Genomic DNA, 21849 nt, shown 5'->3' on the forward strand with positions numbered 1-21849 from the left:
TTTCTGTGTTTTTGTAAAGTGCATGCAGAGTCCTTGTATTGGCTGTTAAACCAAGGACAGAATTAACTTCTTGTTTATAGTTAAAAATCTAGACCTGTGCGATGGTGCTTGAAGCCTTCCAGCTCCTGTAGAGTGAGTACAGAAAGGTAAATCTTATCTTGAGTCATATGCCAAGATAATTTAGTTGGTAGGCTAGAGGTAGCCCTTAAAGGTAACTTTGCTTTCAGGTGACTGGTATCTGCTGTGGTGATGACTTTTTTTGCCAGCTACTCTGTTTCAGTCACAGCAATACTGCCTGCTGCTTCACAAACACCCAAATGCATGTTCAAAATTTTAGAAACAAAAAAAACCCCATAATCCATTCAAGCTCCAGTGAGGCTGGCTTTTTTTATGTTTACTGCTTCTGCATTAGACCCAGAAGATGGACTAATGTGCATGAAGAATAGTCTGGTTTAGGTTTTTTGGTTTGCTTATTCCTCAAACCAGACAGTGCTTGCAGGAACTGGGAAGTTTGAAGACAAGTGTTTGCTGAAAGTGTAGTCTATTTTATTAATCTAGTTGATATTGTTGAAGGAAAAATAGCGGAACTCGGTAAAGTCTGTAGGATTTTAATTTAAGTATCAGCAAGCAGTTGTAAATTAGCAGGAAGGTGACAGTCTGGCTGCGAAGAAGACAGTAAGAATTAACACTTTACTACTAACAAAGATTGACTAAAAATGGGCATGTTGCCCTCCTTAACTCCTGCCTTCCTTCTAGAATCTCTCCATCTAAAGGCCTACATGACCTGGTCAAGCACTTTCTCTGCACTGTTTGGCCACAGTGTAGTTCAGCTGTCCCGTCCTCATGTCAGAGTTGAGGCACTGCTGCCTGCATGGTCATTCTGCTTCAACAAGGGCTGGAAGCAGACCATGGTCTTTTTCTCCTTGTTGGCAGTTTTTTCCCCTCTCCAGCCAAGTACCAGAGCAGAACTGCAGTACGTAGGTATCAGTAAGTGCCAGGATTGTATTATGCTGATGGTGTGTTGTGATACTTCTCTGATAACATTTGGTTCCTTCACGACAAAGATAGAAGTTGTTGTGGGCAGGATTTGGTACATCCTATATTCTTGTTTACCCCAGGGCCTGTATATTTAAGGAAGCTGTGCAAAATTGTGTATAGCGTTGTCCTTTTTAAGGACCAGATAGGCATTATCCCCAGCTTGTGTTCTAAAAAGTTTGTTTTCTGTTTGTTTTCAGTAACTAAGGTGCTGACAAGTTTTGACTTCTTCGTCCTCATAAACATGAGTGAAGTTCAGGCTATGGTAGAATTCTCCGTGGAGCTCCACAAATTCTTCAATGTGGATTTGTTTCAAAGAGGGTAGGTAGTGCGTTCTTTCAAACTTTACTGTGGTGAATGGCTGATGTTGGAAAGACCTTAATGGGTACTGTCATGTAGCGTTGCTTCATGTATTATTGACTATTTTTATAGTGATTTGAAAAAAATTTATTTCTTATTGGAAAGACATATACTTTCTAGGAATTAAAATTAAATAAATAATTTGGCCTAAAACTTAAGTTGTAATAAAGTATTTTTTGTCTAATTGGAGAAGAGGGAAACTGTAGATTTGGAGGGTAGATTATATTCTTATCCAGGCCTTTACCCTTTCATATCTTAATTTCTGTAATCCCTTTTGTTTGAAATATGATAGGTGTTTCTCTTGAATCTTTTAAAAATGTTGCTGCCCCAATTAACTTATTCATTTATCAATTTGGCAGTGGAGAACTTCACCAGCTTCTCTCCTCCTCACGCTGTGCTGTGCCTCCACAGTTACAGAAGACTCCATACTGCTTCATTAGACTCTCCTGACCTCCTCTTACTCCACCTGGTCTCTGTAGAAGGCTTTTTCACATTCCATTCATTTGATACTACCTGATTGTCCCCAGATTACTTTCTAAGGTCCTCCTTTCCCATGGCTACATAGGAAATAATCCTTTGTATTTTTTTTTCAAGTTATTAAAGATTATTGGTCATCTAGTGTTGTGGTACATTGCCCTTCTGTCAATCTTCTAACAGACTACAGTAAAAATACATGTCAGAGTTGTAGTTCTTGTGATGTTTGTTTTAGATAAATCTGGTTGAGGCTGTGTCAGTGTTTACAGACAGGGAACAATATATATTAGTGTTGATTTATGATAGCTCCTTTTTCCAAAACATTGTAGAATAACTTTCCTTAGAAACAGTAATAAGAAAATACGTTTTTGTTTTTAACCTTGTCATGATTCAAGACATATGGGTGGGTTATTGTTTTTGATAGGGTTGGGGTTTGTTTGTTTGTTTGTTTTTCGGGTTTTTTTGACAGAGTGAGTTGATGAAGGTAAAGTAACGGGAAAATTTCATTGCTTTGGGATGCACATAGTTCCTCCACCTTGTATTAACCCTCTGAGATGGATATTTTGGGGAAGAATGATATAAAAAAAAGAGGTAGGATTGGGAAGGAGCTCAAGAGAAAGAGGCATAAAATACTGTTATAAAACATACCTTGGCTAGCTAGCCTCTATCTTTGCCTTGTTGCTGTTAGTTTTCATCTATATTTTATTAAAGCTAGCTTTTCTCTAAATTTGACCTGAAGCTGGTACTGACAGAAGTGATTACCCATTACGCTTGCTACCATTTGCAGTCAAAGTATATGCAACAAACTGTCTATGTCCCCTTTTTAGGGAAAATTGTAATTTCACTCCTCATTGGGAGAGGAGGATTAAGGAAGGCTTAAGAGGTCAGGGAAAACACTGAGAATATTCTAATTACTTCAACAGAAAAGCACAGTCTATTGAACTGTAGCCTTTTTTAATCTCTGAAATTGGTGGGGAAGGAGAGGGTAGAATATGGCAGCATGTTAACTCTAATAGAGAAGAGCCTGAAGAGAAGAAAGTCTTTTAACCTTACAATTCAAATGATTTCTCAGAAAGGTAGTTGAGAAGCAAAGCACAGCAGTATAATTACCAGTGCTCTACTTGGCATGTTTCTTCTTAGCTTACTCTTTAAAAAGCAGTACATTCACAGGGCAAGTTCAGAGAGGTGGAATGCTGACATAATGAGAAAAGTGACATGAGTAGGTACTACCTCTGGTTTCAAGCTGAACCTTTAACTCTGGGCACGTTCCCTTAGAAAGCAATGTCGGGAAAGAGAGGGAGCTTCCAGAATAATTCGAGAGACTGAGTAATGTGATTATTGCAATAATTTCTGTCAATTTGGGTAAGTTCCAGTATTTTTCCAGGGAACTGTCTTTGTATTTACTGGAGACAGGATGCAATACTTCCATTGCTGGAGGAGCTCTTGGATGATGGATTGAATCGGCAAAAAAGGAAATCTTTAGTTTCATTGTTAGCCTCCTATTTTTGAGCTACTGCTGTGTTTAGCATCTTTTTTCTCACCAAAAGTCAGGTATAGAATTGATTGTATTCTGGGTTTGTTTGGGACTGTGTGCATTCAAGCCTACCCAGCTTAGCATGCCTGTTTTCATGGTGTTAGAAGCATAATGACCTTCTGAATTGGGGGGGTTGGGGGGGGGAATGTCAGCTATTGCAAGTAATCACATCAAGCTGATCAAGCTCCTTCTTAAAACTTAGTACGTTTTTATCCAAACTGGTTAGAGAGTGAGTCCAGATTAGCACTCTTTTGATTATTGGAGACATCATAATTTCCAACCTAAATTTCCTACTGATCAGTTTTAAGTTGTTTTTCTTAGCAGCTTTGTCCTATGCTTTGAATGACTCTATCAGTCCAAGTGTTCACCCTGGTGTATTTTTAGATGTCAGTCTTTTGTCTCTTCTATTAAATAGGAACTGAATCAGTTTGGTCATTTGAATTTGTGGCACATTCCCCCCCCTCCCCCCTTTCTGTTAAGTCCACATATCCCAATATCCAATCAAAACCATTTTTATCTCTTCCTGGTTTTATAACTATTTGAAGAAAACTGTCAGCTATTGCATCCAACTGTAGCATGTTTTCTTGGCTCTGTATATGTAGTGATACTATTGCCAGAAGCACTTATGACTGTGTTTACACTAACAATTAATTTGGTACTTTAGGAATGAATTACTAGAAGCACTGTTGACGTCCCTGTATCTGTGTGGTTCCAGAGTTACTTCAGACTAGATTTAATCTCGTCCTCTGGACCAGATGTTTTACATCATGAGTGTATTTTGAAGTTGTTCATACCAGTAATTGGTTCAGACCTTTTTGCCCCCCGGTGGTTGAAGTGCATTTTGTGACATGTAGATCAGAGCCTGTGGTTTATCTTTCTCCAGGAGACATCTAGGTTATATACGTGGAAAGCTCTCAGTGAACTGAACCAGCAAGCAGCAAACTGGGATCATTGGGGAAAGTGCCTCAAAACCACTCTGCTGATCTAAACCAATCAGTAGTGCAGACTCAGCCAAACTTTCTCCTAGTATTTCACTCAAGATCAAATTTACCTGAAGGGTCCTCTAACGGACTCGCTGTTATAACCATGTTATTGTCCTAACTGACCCTTTAAAGCAGACTCTTTATTTTCTGTACTTTCAGATAACTGTTACTATTCTAAGCGGAGGAGAAAAATACAGAGCAGACACTTCATTCTAATACATGAGACTTGTCTCTATGTGTGGCTCCCTGCTTCTCATCTAGTTCAAGAAAGATTGTTCCTATGTCTGTGGTGATTCTGGTGGTTAGCTTCTTCTGAAAGTTGCACTGTAGCTGTAAGTCACAGAAGTATGTGGTATAGTTTAAATAATAGTTAAGTAGTATCCTTATCTAATACAGCTATTTCATTATATTTTCTTATAACTCTCTGCCACTTGCTTAAAACCCAACTTGCTCCAGGTAGCTCTGTTGGTTTATTTTAATCTGTTGTTACATTCAAATAAGGCTTCACATAATTTTCCTTTTTGAATTAGTGGGATGTGATGATGGGAATTTTTGCCCAAACAGTGATTGATATGTGAGTATTGTGTGACAAAATGAATAAAAGAAATGTAATTGTTTGGGACCTGTGAGAATGAGAGTCTGAGATAGTGAGGCTTCAGGTTATTTTGTCATCTTAGCTCATAAAAGCTCCAGTTAGATTTGGGCTCTGTAGTGCTGATATTTTATAAATGTAAAGGGAAACACAACATAACTTGAGTGAGATGTGGGATGCAGAAGTGGAGAATGAGTTGGGTGGAAAACTGGTTGGATGATTGGGCTCAAAGAGTTGTCAGTGGTGCAAAGTCCAACTTGCAACTGATGACTAATGGCATCCCTCATGGACTGATACTGGGTCAGTAGTTTAGTGTTTTGATTAACAACCTAGTCAGAGTGCCTTCTCAGCAAGTTTTTGAATGATAACAGATTGCAGGGAATGGTTAGATACCCTGGAGAACAGAGCTGCTCTTTGGAGGCATCTAGCCAAACTGGAGAAATGGGCTGATAGGAATCTCATCATGTTACGGGCAAATGCAGAGTCCTCCAGATGGGGTTGAATAACCCCACGTGTCAGTGCAGGCTGGGGGCCAGCCAGCTAGAAAGCACCTTTGCAAAAAAAGCACCTGGGGGTTCTGGTGGACAATGGGTTAAACATGGGCCAGCAGCGTGTTGTGTCACAAGAAGGCCAATTGTATACCAAGCCGTCCTAAGGAGAGTGTAGCAGCAGGCATAGTTTGGAAAAGCAAGGTGTCTGCCCTTCCTGTGTTATGCTGCCTGACTCCTACCAGCAGCTTAGCAGTGCTGTCAGGCTGTATTTCCCACTTACGCAGTTTTCAAACCAGGATACTCGTCTTTCCATACTGATTATCCTCTTTGAAAAATGTGCAAAATAGATGCTCAATACATTTATATTTTTTGCAAAAAAATTCTCTCATACACTTGAGAACTATTAGAGATACAGGGTTTCTCTCTGGTGAGAGTTACGGACCAGAGTCTGGTCTGGACACGTATGATCAGTTTAATATTACTTTCTGTGCTGGAGATGGGGAAGAGTTGGGTTTTTCTTCTGTTTGGCCAATAGCTTTGGACAAAAGCTGTTTCCTGAAGTCATTTTTTGCCACGCTGACAAATACTGTGTCTGTGTCACTGTGCTTCCCTATTTATATTTCCATTCACGTTGTCTCTTATTTCTCTAAGTCCTTTAGCATAAGGACTCTTCTCTGTTTGCACAACAGACAGCTAGTTAATTTATTAGATTTATTACTGAAAGGCCTATTCTGCCTACTTATAATAATTTAATAAGAATAACCTTTTAATACTTTGTCAACAAGCTTGTTGTGTGTAACTGAAATGAAAATCATTCGGACGTAGAACAGATGACAACATTCTCTTGAAACATTTTCATATGCACTTACAGCGTCGCATTCTTGTTTTTTCTAGTGGTGATGTTTTCAGCTCTAGATGGACAGTTAGAATATATGATGTCCTGGTAATGTGATTTTGACCTATCTTTTCCTGATGTTTAAAAGTTTGTGCAGGTAGGAGGTTGTGGGACACCAGTGGAATTTAGCACTGTTTGTAACAGAAGTTTGGGATGTTTACTTATAACACTTCCTGCTCTACCTCCTGCCACTGCCTCCTGATGATTATAAATGTTATTTACAATGCTGTTTTTCAAAGATGTTTTTACTGTAAGAGCAAGTTGTCTATTACTCATTTTTCTGCTGTGGACTGTGGATGCTTACCCTCCACATTTACATATGTGTTTTGTTTGTGTCAGCATCCTGAACTGAGATCTAAATGTATTGAGCATCTCTGAATTCAAACAACTGGTTATTGAAAGTGCCACAGTACTTTGTAGCGCTCAGTTTAAGTTGCAGTGTTCCACCACTGGATGATGAATCCTGATGTCTAACTTGGAATAGTTAAGCCTTTCTTGTGGGTAGTGAGAGAAGTTTCCTGGTAACCCTCAATTGTGAGAAGATGAGGTTTTCATTTCTCTGGAGCTGTGTATTGCTTTTTCACCTGTGAACTGGCAAATCTAATGGGCTAAAGAAACTTAGCTAATGGTTTCTAGTTTAGCATAGCGCACGCATTGCTGCAAGGTCTGCTTTGAAAACAGCTTTAGTCTACGTTTTTCCCTATCTCTGTGCATTCTTGTAATCCCAATGTTACATTCTTACTTTGTCACTAATCATTTGTTGTTTTGTCAGTAATATGCATGCACATACAACTGGCCAAAGCTGGATTTAGACAATTTTCAATAGTAATGTCTCTATGTCTGTGCTTTGTCCTTTTTTTTGTAGCAGTTTTCTTTGTGAAGTAGAATATCTGCTGTTTCATTGTGGGTTTCAGAAATAGACTTTGGTAATGGTTATTTCAGCTAAGTGTAAATTTGTTGTTAACCCAAGTAGACTGTGAATGGTGCAAGTAAAATGAAGTGTTAACAGTAGCTCTTTATTATAGCTGCAGGTTTACGTTTGTGCTCAGTGTATCTAGTTATCTGTTGTTTGACTTTGTTTTGGGTTAAAGGATTCTTGCAAAAGCACATCAAGAATTTACATTAGTAATGTAAGTCTGCCACACTTTTTAAAGTGTTTTTGCTTTATAAATGCTGGTTAACAGATGCAAGAAGAATATTAAATACCTTCCACAGAAGATACTTTAGCAGATTCTCACATAAAACACATTTTTGGAGGTGTATCATACCTGAAATTAGGTTATTGGTAGGATTTCAGTAGCACTAAGTTGTTTGTGAACCTAAGTCCCATTGAAAGTCAAAGCAATTTAAGCTTCAGAGACTACTGGAAATTTAGCCTTATGGTATTCTTCTGTTCCATAGATTTGTGTTTTTTCCATGTGCAGATACTTACTGATGTGTCTGAGCAGCATTGACATTTTATGCTTCCATGTGTGTGGTAGTGTAATGTAGCATAAAAGAAAATACACTGAATCGGAGTATGAATTTTAATGAATCCTACTATGATTACACAGTAATTTCATGAGAAATAATGCAATATATGAAAAGTTGTATTTTTTCCTGGATCCAGTGAGTTGTCTACATTAGTTTTATAATTTATTAACAGAAAGTCAAGATTTGAAGAGTATGCTTTTAGTAGGACCACTTTTCTTTCTCCTGGCTACTTCAGGAATGAAAAGGTTTTTTCCTTAAATAAAGAAGTAGCCTCTGCTAGTGTTTTGTGGTGTTAGCATATGATCAAATAATAAACTCTTAATGGACAAGGAACATTCAGGCTCCCCTGTTTGGTTTTCTTTTTAATTCATACAGCCCAGTCATAACTTTTACTTTCAAACTACATTTCTGTATGACATAGCTTTCTGGAAATAAGTGTTGTGAATTGCCTTCTGACATGTAGCTTATCTTGTGAAGTATTGTACTGTGATCTTTACTTAATGTAATACAGTGATCTTTACTTAATGTAATACAACCTTTACAAAGGGAGAAGAAAGCTGTCAAATTTGTCTAACAGTTGCAAGATGAGCTCTGTTCTTCAGCTTATGGTTTTACAGTAATACAAATAGCAGTAATACGGGTTTAAGATTTGGAGAGCTGGGCTGTAAACTCAAGGGAATAGTCTGTCTAGGAAAAATATTGCAAATACTTTTCTTTCGGTTTTATTTTTTAAAAGTGGATCAGTTTCTGATTCTGGTTCAACAGTGGATGCACACAAACAGGTCCTGCTTGCTCTGAGGCAAGAATGGGTAAGACTGGGAATGAGCAGTGGGGAAGTCATATTTTAAGTTGGTATGGCTTCAGAAGTTAAAAGTTAATATAATCAAATATCCCATTAGCCTGTCTGATGCAGGATGTCTGAGAGACCAATGACATGGTCTCGTCCCAAAGAGCAATAACAATTTGAAGTACCTTATGATGGTACTTCAGAATCTTGTCTTTTAAAATAAAAAGCCTGGTATTTGTTGAAAGTAGGAGTTGGAAAAGTAAGTGGAAAATCGAGCACTGCTTCCTTTGAGTTAGCTGAGAAATTAAGGCTTTTGAAGTATACTCCGCCTTAGCTATGTGAGTGGAACTGAAGACGTGGGGAGGTTGTACTGCTTGTCTTCAGATATGTGAGTACAACACCTGTGTTAGGAGACTTCTAGCCACACAGGGAAGCTTATCTAGGGGTCACCTAGAGCCATTGTAAATTGGGCTTCTACTCTGAAACCTACAGGATTCCCCCCCCCCCATGTTAATTCCTAGAAGACTAGCCTCCAACTTAAGAAACTAAATCAGATGCCTGGACAGTTTTAGGTACGTATTCTGACATGTAAAGATGATGGTAGAGGTGCTTATTTCCTCAATCATTATTCATAGAGACATAGCTAACAGTTGGTAATTGTAGTTGTCCTGGGGGTATGTTTTATAAAAACTTAGGTGTGTTGATTTTTTTCCTGCATGCCCCCCATATTGGTTCAAAGAAATATACCTTAAATTTTGTCAAATGTTGATGGGTACTCATTGCATATTCTAGACTTCTCAGATATTGGGTACAAATTTCAAATCCCCTGAATTTTGTTCAGATTTTAGCTCTTAGACCCATGTAGTAATTCTAAATTTTAAACATCATAACTTTTGCAATTGAAATTGTTATTTTGAAATTGAAAATATTTTGTCAACTCGGAATTAAAGCTGTCTAATTGTATCCCATACCCTCCAGACATTGGATTTGGCAAAATTCCATTTTTTAAGAACAAAAAAATAAAGAGCTCACCTGTGTACTTATGCCATCTTAATGTCTTGCTGGAGCCTGACAGCACTGTGATAGGTGCAGCTATTTTGTGTGACAGCAAGGTTATATGTAATTGTGATACGGGTTATGTAATTTGTCCTCCTTTGAGGACTGTATTTGGGGGGGTCTGTGTAATTCCTTCGTTCTTTATGCAGTCAAAGAAAGATGTGTCTTGTGTGTGTAAGACCAGGTACCATTTCACATTGCAAAGTAAAGATTGTATATCAGCATGCCTTACCATAAAGACTGTCAGCAGAAACATGATCAGAGTGAATTTAGTTTAGTGAGGGAGTAAATGACAGTGTAAGACAATATTGAGTATAAAAGGATTTTCTCTGGAGCAGGCCCATTTTTTTAATCTGTAGGATAATATAGCTAGCTTCTCTGTGTAGTATGAAGGTAGAATGGGTAGGTGTTAGTTGAAGACATCAGAATAATGGTTTCTTGAGTATGTACCTTCTCTTTCTAAATCTGAGTTTTACTGAGTTCAGTATTCTGGAATGGCATGTGACAGCAGTAGCAGTTCTAACTTTGCATTAAATACCTGTTTAGTCATTAAAACTGCTAATTTTGAGACTCTTTCACAAGTTAGCACTCTTTTGTGCAGAAGCATGTAGCTTCTGCATAGGCTTACAGTTCAGACCTGTCCCTGGCTGATGGTAGTTAAAAACCAGAGAAAGATCTGTCATTCCTAAGTGTTCTGCCCTATTTATGTGTGCTTGGTTAATACACATAATAGTTACAGCAGAAAGGTGTTATGTTAGTTCTTTAAGTTATTTGCCATCTGTAGCTATCTGAAGGAAGGGAGAGAGAAAGATGCTCATTCTGTGTTCCAAAGTCTTGACTGCCTCGTGATACGACAGAAGTTCCTGGCATGGTGTCTTTTTGTGTCTCTTCTGCTACTGTCCTGGTTTCAGCTGGGATAGAGTTAATTTTCTTCCTAGTAGCTGGTACAGTGCTGTGTTTTGGATTTAGGGTGAGAATAATGTTGATAACACACCGATGTTTTAGTTGTTGCTAGGTAATGCTTACACTAGTCAAGGACTTTTCAGCTTCCCACGCTCTACCGACTGGGAAGGCTGGAGGTGCACAAGAAGCTGGGAGGGGGCACGGCCAGGACAGCTGACCCAAACTGGCCAAACGGATATTCCATACCGTATGACATCATGCTCAGTACATAAACTGGGGAAAGCTGGCCGGGGGGGCCGCTGCTCAGGGACTGGCTGGGCATTGGTCAGCAGGTGGTCAGCAATTGCATTGTGCATCACTTGCTTTGTATATTTTTATTATTATTGTTACTATTATTACTATTTTATTCTATTTCAATTATAAAACTGTTTTTATCTCAACCCATGATTGTTCTCACTTTTGCTCTTCCAATTCTCTCCCCCATCCCACCGGGGCTGGGGGGAGGGTGAGTGAGCAGCTGTGTGGTGCTCAGTTGCCGGCTGAGGTTAAACCACGACAGCTACACATACATCTAATCATACCTTTATGTATACCTGTGTCTGTAATCACAAACAGCAGTTTACTGGATCATCACATACTTCAGAAAGCATGTAGCTTTATCTGAATATGGAACCAGGCTCAGTCCCACCACTAAACTCAGACTTGCTGCTTCTGCTTCAATCAGGTGCTCTCTCCGAAATATCTTCCTCTTTCACTCCTTAAACCTCCTGCCAATTGCTGTACTCCATATAAAGTAACTTCTCAGATTTTTGGAATTTTTTTTACCTTATTTCATCTCCCTCCACTTGTTCTCCCTTTCCCAAATTCTGACTCATGTTGGCAGTTGGGAAACAAGCTCAAGTCACCTCCAATGGGTTAGACGCATTCCAGACTGGAGCATCATGTTCATTCTTGTCTATAAATAACTTCACTTGTTTCTCCACAAAGTTTTAAAATTACTTTTAAAATATTTCTTGTTTCTCCAGAAAGATGGTGAATACCATACACTAAATGATCAAGACCTCTGCTGCTACTCGTTTTGTATTTTCATGTGTTTTTAATGCCAGAAGTAACTTACAGGCTATTGGAGGTGATCAGACTGGGGGAAAAAAAAAAGGTATATTTTTCACCTGTGCAAGTTTCTTTGGTATGGATGGTTGTGTAACTAACTGCCTGAGCCATTGGTTTTGGTGGAGGGAGAGGGTGAGAAAGTGCACCCAGCACGGCCCACCCGTAGCACCATGAACTTGAATCTGTTGTGAAACAGTGTTCTCATCTATGGATTTGTAGTTGGCTTGAGCCAGTACAACTGCATGTGTCTGCCCAAAGGTATGATATGCGTGGTCATCTCCTGTTTTGTTTGCTCTTGCAGTCATGCCGTTCTGTGGTCAATCAGATGGGCTTGCTTTTGGCAGCAGTGTAGTCGGAGAATGAGCTAAGCTGGCAGGAGCACTGGGCTAAGGGTATAGATGTTTCATGTAGGGAGATCTGTTGAATAGCAGCTGCCTGAACAGGGTGGTCCTGCTTCTGGTGCTTTCTGTGTGGCTGCAGTAATGTTCTTCTACCTTACGGCTGGTCAGCTTAAAATGGTAAGCCAGCAGAAAAATAAAAAAACACAGAATATGATTCTGGTTTTGCCAGTTTATCTCCCTGGTCCACGTCAGGATCAGATATTCTGTCAGTGCTGGTGCAGAAGGAGTATAAAATACACAGAAGGAATGGGATCCCTACTTCTGTCACCGACTAGCTTTTGGGATGGTTTAACTGTAGTGCTGGACCACTTCCTGAGAGAGATGTCTGTAAAAGTTCTGATCTCTGTGTTAGGAAGGCATCTCTTGAACAGGAGAGGCCATTATGTCAGTATGATCTGCTGAGTGAGAGCAGCCCCGAGATTAGTATGTTTTGAAACAAAACCTCTGTTTGAACTTCTGCATTCATCTCAGTTGGCATCCCTGCCCGTAGGATACAGAGTTATGACATACGTCACGTATGTCAATTCTAATTTCCCTAAGCTCTCATGTAGAGAAACAGAGCTTGCCTGGCAATGCCAGTTTGCAGAGTTTCCGCCTTCCTTGCTGCTGACTGCTTCGTGCCACCTCAGTGCACTGCCCTGTCGGTTGTGCTGGCTGAGCTGCTGTAGCGGCCTACTGTAAGTTGAGTTGCTGAATTGGTCCAATTTGCAGCACTGCTCTGCAAGTAGTGCGTTGGTGTAATTGAGGGGGGCAATATATTGCAGCAGAGGGGCAAGAGTGAGTGTCTGGGAGGACAGGGCAGAGGAAAAGGGGAAAACAGAACTCCTTAAGCTTGATTTCTTGCAAAAATCCTTATATTGTAAAAGTATAGTCTCATTTTCAAGACATTATTGTTTGTATTTCCTTACTATGAGGAGGGGCAGGATTTCCCAGATGCCAGCTTGCGTGAGCAACAAAGAGAAGGTCTCAGACAACTGCAGAGGACAGAGGGACCCACCCCTGATACTTCCTGGGGAAAGGGTCCTAATCACCCCCAGAATGCCAAGTCCCTTTTTGTAGGTCAGCTCTGAAAGGAGGAAGGAGGAAATGATAGAAAGGAGTTTGCAGACATCCAGAGCAGCAGAGACCCCCAGCTTCCAACTCCCCAGGGAGAACTTGGATTCTTCTTCAGTAGGTTTTGTGGATCCCTGCTTACAGGGAGCAGTTGGCAGGAGGTCAGCCTCATAAGGGGAACTCAAGGATTCAGATACCCATGCCCATGGAAAGATTAAGGCTCCTCAGTGTACATATACAGTAAATCATAGTAACACCTTGATGATCATCTCTGCACTTGAATCCTATTACTGTGGTTAGTGCTTCTTCTATGCACCTTTTCCCTTGTCCCCATCACATTGTTCTGCCCTTCTCAATTTTCATCTTGTAGTCTTTTTGCATGCCTTCTCTTCAGCAGTCTTTGTTTCCTACCTTTCCTGAATAGATTCCTACATACAATTTATTTCAAATTATTTTGGACACCATCTGAAGTTTTCTGCAATGCTCATTACAGTTTTCTCACAATAAATTTTTTTTGTTTTGTTTGCTTGTTTAAATTTTTAGACTTGTTGAACAGGTTCAGTGGGCACTGTGTGTCTTTGGGGTATCCAGCTTGTGGAACCTGTCAGGAGAAGAAGGGGTTTGGCTACTTAGTCTGTTTGTGCCCATGTAATTTGTTTAGTTTATTTAAACTGGTATCAGAAGGTTAAGTCTTGTGAGTTTGGATTTTTAACTTTGTTCTTCTAAGGGTATATTTGCTGCCATGTACTAGATGGGGTAGGTGTTAGGAAACTGAAGATATTTTTGCTGTAGGAGGTGGCTCTACTGTGGCAAAAGTAAAAAGTCTATCCAAGAACAGCAACTTTTTCATTTTCATGAAGGGGTAAGAAGGGGTGTGTTTGGGAATCTCTTGCTTTCAAATCTTGAATGCTCACCTTACTCTTTGACATTCATGAGCTTTTAGGATCATCTTAATAAGAATGTGAAATTTGGAATTTAAAGAAACAGATCTTGACTTCTGCTGCTAACTTTTCATAGCTTGCTTCTAACACTGTTCTGGTAATATTCTCTGAGATTATTCCTTAAGAATTATGTTAATAATGAATGCATAAATACAGTACACAGTGAGCAGATCTGTTTCTCTCAATCTTTTTAGAGTTGAAACTCTTGAAGTTGAGGAAAAAAATAATTTACAAGAAGTGGCAGTAAAATTTCATATTATTTCTGAGTGTGGAGTCCCACCAGTAGCTCAACCTGACCTAACCCCATGTCGTGTCACTGAAGGGAATAGTCCCGCTTTCTCCCCTGGCTGTGCGGTCCTGCCTTCTGTAATAGCCCCTACTGGATTCTTAATTCTCTGGTTAAATGTATGAGGTATTTGCTATTAAAACAGAGATTGCCTTTCATTAAAATAAGCTGCAAAGTGAATTGAAAGGCTTGTATACTTTTTACAGATTACTGACAGATGAGAGGAACAGAATTGCACAGCTGCAAAACTTAAAAAATTTGAAAGACCAGTAAATGCCAGAAAATGAGTTGTCAGACTTGTCTTCTGGTCTCCCATCTGTTGTGTTTGCTAAACCTTGATTTCAAAATTACATGTTACGATGTGTCTGAGTAAAAACTGCTGCCTGTTTGCAAGGGGTGGAACTTTTGAAAAATTGGGACCCTGGTTACTGGGAAAACCCAACATACCTTTGTCCCCAGAAAACGTAAATGTTCAGGCCACTCAGTGGTTAAACACTTGTGATATGTCATTTGCGAGGCTAGTATGCTGAATCAAAAAGTCAAATGAAAAATACTTTCAAGCTAAATAAATGGAGTTGGAAAGTTGTCTTATAAGGGAATACAGGAAATCATTAACCCTGAAGATGAGCTTCATGGAGCTGTTATAATTTAAAGATGCAAGGTAATTTAGTATGATTTCTTTCTTGTTCCCTTCAGTAATAACAGGAAATAAAAGAGGAACTAAAGTTATAAACATAGACTAATGTAAGTTAAGATTTATTTGATTAAATAAGAGCTAATCTAGTATTGTATTTTTATATGGCTCTTTAAAAAAGCAATACTTATTTGAGGGTATGCCCTTTTCAAGTTTTTAAATAAATGTTCATAACCACTGCAGGAATTCTGCCTGAGTGTGCCTGTGGTAAGAACATGGAGAAAAGGCTTTTGTAATAATAAGGCAAAATCCCCAGCTGCATTTGCTTTCCCCTCTGTCCTATGTACTTAATCCTGTTTCATAACAAGCTGCTGTGACTTATTTGAGGTATTAGTCTCCCAAATAATTCTCATCAAAGTTTTGGTCTAATAACTGTTTCGTTTATATATATCTTTAATTGTCAGAAATAGTGTGTACCATAGACATGTGAGGTACTTTTTGAAAGTAATTCACTTTCACGGAAACTTGCTTTCAAATAAATGGGAACCTTTTATCTATTTCCTGTAAGTTTGCCCTTTGTTTTATTTATCTTAATAAAAGTATGTTAGCTAGCTGTGAAATACCTGGATTTTTCATAAAAGGGATTGAGAAAAGATTTTAAACAAAGTCTTTTGGGCACGATAATTTTCCTGCTGCTCAAGTATCTGAATTAGAATTTGTTAAATGAGATAAATCCTACAATTATAGCAGAGTGTAATCTCATATTGGTCCATATTAGAAGTACTTAGTACAAAGTGATTGCAAGATAAGAATCTTTTTGTGTGTTCTATACCTGTATTAAATAATTCCCTGTCTAGATAAGCTCTGTAACTAGTTTGGTGGCCATTTGGTAGTCTGTGGGCCACAGGTGGGTTTGGTAGTATTAGATTTTTATAGATGACTTTGCATTTCTCCTGGTGGGGAAAATTAAGGAATAAGTCTAACCAATTCTCTATTCTTTTTACATTTGTCACTTTGAGAATCAGCATTTCATTGCCTGTGCTTTATTATGTGTCTCTGTATATTCTCTTATTTCTGTTCCCTTATACCTTATTTTACTGCCTTTCTGATTTTCCTCTTTGCCCCTTATTTGTGTGCCTTTACCTGGATTGCCTTTTTGCACAATACCTATGAAGTTACCAAATAATTCTGACGAATTTGTGGTAATATTTAAAATAGAGTATTTGTGTTCCAAGATCATTTGAAATGCTTTATAAACATCAGAAGCATACTCAGATTGCCTTGAAAAATGCGTGTATGCTGGCATTTGTCGGTATAGGCTTGTGACTAGATTGTGTGAAATGCTAAATATCTTTACTGCTTTTAAGATGGATTTTTATAAATCCATGAAAGAATTAGTAATGTAGGGTCTCTATAGTAGCAAGGGGCTTAGCTTGTAGGACAGAGGGATGTTGAACAGAAGTAAAAGGACGTTCTCTCTTGTTGGATTCTTTCAATATTTTGCTGACTCAACCTCTCACCGCAGCAGGAGTTTCTGTTGGTGCAGGTTTGCTTCTGTAGGAGAAGGTGTGATCTGTAGAAGATCTGTAGAAGACACAGGTCTGCCAGTGTCAGTCTGAAGCAGCCATTACAACGACATCGCTGCCTCCAGAGCTGCCTGTTCCTCAGGAGACCCTCTCCTCTATCCATTTTTCTCACAGTTCCTCATTTCAGTGCCACGTTCTGTATTTACAAAGCAGTGCTGCATCCCCAGCTCCATTTCCCCATGCACCAAATGAAGCACGCTTGCCTGAGCCACTGTTCTGTCACCTTGGAAAAAGGAGAAGGAGAGAAGTCTTAGTGATGGTCTGCAGTGGAGAGTGTGTTTTCAATGGGGCCTTGCATTCAGTAGATCCCAAGAGCTCTCCTGAGGTTTTGCATCTGCAGGGTCAGAGCTGTTCCTTCGTTTGGTGAACTGATAAATTTAGAAGCCGCCCTGCAGGTGACCCAATGTGCATGTGAATTTTGCACTCCACGATGTTCAATGCTTGCTCTTGTTAATGTGACTGAGCGCATTTAAGTGTGCAGTGAGCGCACTGGGATTCACAGAAGAGGAAGGGTCAGACTCTGCTGTGTGCACTTCTGCCTTTCCTTGCTGGGTGAGAGGAACTGCAAAAAAGTTTCACCTCAGTGATGAATTGTATTACGAAGCTTTTTCAGGACATACGTTTCCCTTGGAATGTACTTTAGCTGGCAAATTAAGTGGTTTTTCAAGTAAATGCTCATGCAGCTATCTCTGTAAAAGCACATAGACTTTTTTTTATGCATGAGAATTTTTTTTTTAAATCATGGTTGTCCTTTATGACTGCAGTTGCACGCATTACTGCCTGTGGTTCCGTGTGAGAGCATTAAAAAAATCAAATAACCGTTATTTCCTACATGTCCTTTTTTGTTGGTAGCAAGATACATTCTGGTTATTGCTAAACCTACTTCTTGCTCAGATTATAAATGATGTTTTTCAACAAATGTGATGAACAAAACTTACTTATGCCCATTTAGATGATGATCCCAGTGAAAAAAAGAAACCTATCAATTTTCCTGTGTGGGAAAGCATTTTCTGGCACGTGTCAGATTTTGAATCTTCAAGATTTTAATGCAGCTCAATGGAAAAGATTTAATCTTTCATACAGGATGGACAGTAGAGGTCTCCTCTGCCTACAGGAGAGCAGTAATTCTAACTACTTTTTTCAGAAGTCCTTTTCCTACAAGGTCTATAGCAAGGACACTAAGGTCCAGATATCCTTGAACCTTTTAATAGCATGGTTATGGAGTTGCATATGATTATACTGAGGATAGCATGGTTATGGAGTTGCATATGATTATATTGAGGACCAAATGAGATAAATGGACATCAGCAAGTATACACATTTATTTACTGAAGAAAAGCTGCATAGACTGGGGTTGGCAGAAATCTCCTGGATATTTATAAGCTCTCCATTGGTGACTTTGGCTTTGCTTGTGTATGCTGTCTCAGTAAACTTCTCAAATATTTAGGCTAACTTGCACATTGTGAAGCAAATGCAGAGGTACCTCTTGGGGGATGGATGTCAAACTGTTTCAGGACAAAGCTTTTAAGCAGTGCAACCAGAAGAAGAGATCTGGTGTTCATCCTCAACCTCATGTCTGTGGCCAAGATAAGTAAAGGTAAATGCTGGAAGCATTTAGAGAAGGAGAGGTTAGCAAATTTTCAGAGGTAGTGTTGTAGATTGTCTTTTTTTTCTCAAGTCTATGACATTGGAAATTTAATAGGAATTGGAAGATGCTGCCTTTCAGAGAAACAAGCAGATTTGCTGTTGAGAAGTATCTTGCCTGTGTACACGCAGCAATGTCTTCCTGAGTTTAGACTGGGGAAAGCCAGGAGCTGGAATATGCTCTATTCACAGATATCTCTCCAACTTGTTTTGTGTACCAGCTCCCAACCATATGCACTTCTTGATTTGTTGCCTTTCGGTCACCATGTTGTAAATTGCTGAACCCTGTTTTACAGGTTTCCTTTAACCTCTGGGATCATAGACTGATTCAGGGTGGAAAGGATAGTAACATGTCATATAGTCCACCCTCATGCTGAAAGCAGGGTCAGCACTAGATCCAAACCATGTTGCTTGGAGCTCTGTCCCCTCAGGTCTTGAAAGCCTCCATGGGTGAAGATTCCACAACTTACCTGGACAGTCTGTTCCCATGCTTAAGTATCCTTAAGTCTCAGTTTGCTCATCTCCCTTTGGAGACTGTCCTTCAAATCACTCTTACATCAGCAACTTGAAGGTCAAGCACTTGTAACTTGCTTATTGTCTTGACAAAATGGTGCTAAAGAGTCACTGAAAATCTTTTCTTTGTCTGGTGTCAGACCTTCATCCAACTTTCAGTCTGCTGTTCATCCCAAATCTGTTCCTTGCACTGCCTGTACTGTAGTGACTCACATTAAGACTACTTCATTAGCTGCCATTGTAGCCTAGGCTTTTAAAATGCCAAACTGTAGTTGTATCATCAAAGATGATCCAAATGCATCTTGCTGAATTATCAGGTGGTGGTTCTAAACATCACGGCATAATCTATCAGGGTAATTTAGCAACGACTGCATATCAGGTTCTTGCTTCTGATCCATTTTTTAGTGCATTTTTCATCATATTGTAAGTTACAGTTATTGGTGATATTTCTGTTGTTTTATTCTCTGTTTAGTGAAATACTTAGCTATCCTGCTTCATCTGATGGAGCAAAAGGTAGCAAAAGGTCCTTACACTGATGGATGCTGCAGTTTTCGCAGGTGATTAATGTGTGTTCTTACAGTATACCACCTTTCTGAATACCATTGATTCTTTTCTTCAAAACAGCATCTTCATCAAAACATTTCTGACTTCTTTGTTATCTGAAAATTGCAACCGTTAATAATCTGAAAATGGTGTTTTCCTCATTTGATGCAGTCAAAAGAGAGATTAAGGGACAGGTTATAACACAGAATTTTTCAAATTATTCTTCAAAAATCTTCACCCAAAAATCACTACTAGTCTAAGCTTTGAGAACCCCAGCACTTTTCTGGAATCTTAATGCTAATTGCAAAGCTTGTTCTATTGTCTTTTTTTAATATTTCTGCTCTGGAAAAGTTGTATATAAATCTTGAAACGAACATAGAGCCCCTGTCTCTATTATCAGTAAGGCATTTTTCCAGGTTGCCATCAGAGTCAGGACTTGAGAAGGAGCCAAACTGGAGTGGGGTCAGTTCGAGTATTCCTCTGTCATGTTTCTGGGACTGCAGGTGTGTGTCAGAGAAAATGCGCTGTACCGAGGTTGGGCATGTGAATCTTACTGGCTTTGCTTTAGCACAGGCCGTGCCACTGAAATGTTTGTACCATGTTCTCCATTCCTGTAGGCTTCAGGAAAGCATTTTAGTATAGACACACTGATGGACCCAAACTGTTAATACCCTCTGAAAAGTTGTAGTACTAAGCCTGCAACTGCCTGATTAGGTCTGCACATGCCACCTCTTGGAAGATGCTGGACTGGGGTTTGAAAGCTTTGGTAAGCCAAGCTACTTCATCTGTTTGGGCACATTTGCTGTACCATCGGTGGCATGTTCTGTAGCACTGTTATTGTCTGGGATTTTCCACTACCCAGGGTATCTTCATTCTCTCGTTACAGAAGATAATGGAGAGTTGATTGTATTCAGATCTTATTTACAGAGTATGTTAAGGATATTTGGGATAATTGAATGTGATAGGTGAGTAACAAGTCCTTGATACTGAACTGTTATGTGGAGGCCCAAGCAGATACAATAGAATACATCAGGTTTATGGGTCAGTAGTGTATATGAGAACTAAGCAGTGTTTATGGTACAGCTGGGAAATAGTTGAAAGTGACTTGGTTTTGTTTTGGTTTTGTTTTAATAGAAAAGGAAGCATTACAATACAAATTTATTAATGAGCTGAACCAGAGATGGAAGGAAGATGAGGAAGGCAGGGCTTTGGGGGAAGAGTGATGAGGCTTGATGCATTTTTTTGAAATTTCTTTTAAAATTTGCTGTCAAATGAGGAATGTATATCATAACTTTAGAAAGCATTTCCTTATTTTATGTATTACAAGTGTAATTCCTTTGTAAATAAAGTACCCTGTTTCAGTATCATAGCTCTTCATTTGCAGATAGATCCTTAATATATACGGCATTTAAAGATGAATGGCAGTGAATCATTTGGGTAAATACTGTGTAGGAGGATGTTTTTCTTATTTAAATATCTTGATGCAGTTTTATAAGTGTTTCAAAGATCTAGGCACAAGATTTTGAATTAATGTTTACATATTTGTCCTGAGCTGAACTCCTACAGGATTTTATTATTCAGATTGACAGGTGAATGTTTTATGTTATAAACTGCTTAAAGTACAAATCTGCTGAAAATCAAAGCCACCTGTCTCAAACAAGCATACACCTTCATCTCCCCATTAACCCAAATTAAAATTTATCGGGCAGGCAAAGGGTTGCCTGGATAAAGGGTAGAATAATCTGCTTTTGATTAATTGCTAGCAAGTAATAATAGGTAAAGGAAGCATGTCCTAACAGCCTTTTGGTTTCACAAATTATATTCTAAGCACGAACATTCTATTGATTGTTTTCTTTGAGGCCCAGATTGTAAACAGTCACTTAATAGTGTCTTTAGGGCAAACAAGTCTTACTGCATTAAGTAATAGGAATATCACCTTGCGCCTTTTTTCTGTTCGGTGCACAGTTTTTATTTTGCCTGTGCATTTCATTTTACCTTGTTACAGTCCTCATTCATTGTTCTATCCACATTCGGTAAAGTTGTTAAGCCTTAGTTAAATTTATGCTCTGTAGCGCTGTCATGTGGTTCTAAAAATGAACTGAGAATTATGCAGATTTTGGATATTTTAAAGTCTAATAAAGTGACCCAGTTTGGTAGAAGGTTAGGGTGAGATGAAGTAAAATATCTGGCATGTCTCTGAACTACTGAGACATAATATTTAATATAAACCATAACAACGATACTGCATTCTTTTCTTAATACCTGAAATAACAAGCAGTATGCTCTGCCATGACAGGCTAGTCATTTGGATCATGGGAAGATGCAGCTTGTAGTAGCATGTCAGGCTCTTGAGAAATGTTTACTGTGGATCCAGAAATGACACTGTGAAACTGGGGCTGGTGGAAAGTATCTCCTTGCTGAGGCTATTATACATTGTAATGTATCATGTGTCCTCAGTATAGGTGAAATGAGTAACTAATTGAATGATGGAAGTCACATCTGACTAAAAGAAAAAGAGTACATCAGTGTACTAGATTGCATCCTCCTTGATTAAT

At 39.0% G+C, this 21849-nt stretch overlaps 1 protein-coding gene across 10 annotated transcripts in view; it reads left to right on the forward strand.

Moving 5' to 3' along the window:
- FAM135A (family with sequence similarity 135 member A) overlaps positions 1-21849 on the forward strand; it is a 92434-nt gene that overhangs the window by 16851 nt on the left and 53734 nt on the right. For 8 of the 10 annotated variants that reach the window (XM_076333011.1, XM_076333012.1, XM_076333013.1 and 5 more), the window contains one exon: positions 1236-1356. The exons of 1 other annotated variant lie outside the window; for it this stretch is intronic. In XM_076333011.1, coding sequence (XP_076189126.1) covers positions 1236-1356 — 121 coding nt within the window. Of the gene's footprint in view, positions 1-1235; positions 1357-4711; positions 4732-21849 lie in introns of those variants that run through there. One more of the 10 variants, XM_076333018.1, reaches the window with a different exon arrangement.

Source organism: Aptenodytes patagonicus, chromosome 3 (genome assembly GCF_965638725.1).
Source record: "Aptenodytes patagonicus chromosome 3, bAptPat1.pri.cur, whole genome shotgun sequence".
Taxonomy (NCBI): Eukaryota; Metazoa; Chordata; class Aves; order Sphenisciformes; family Spheniscidae; genus Aptenodytes; species Aptenodytes patagonicus.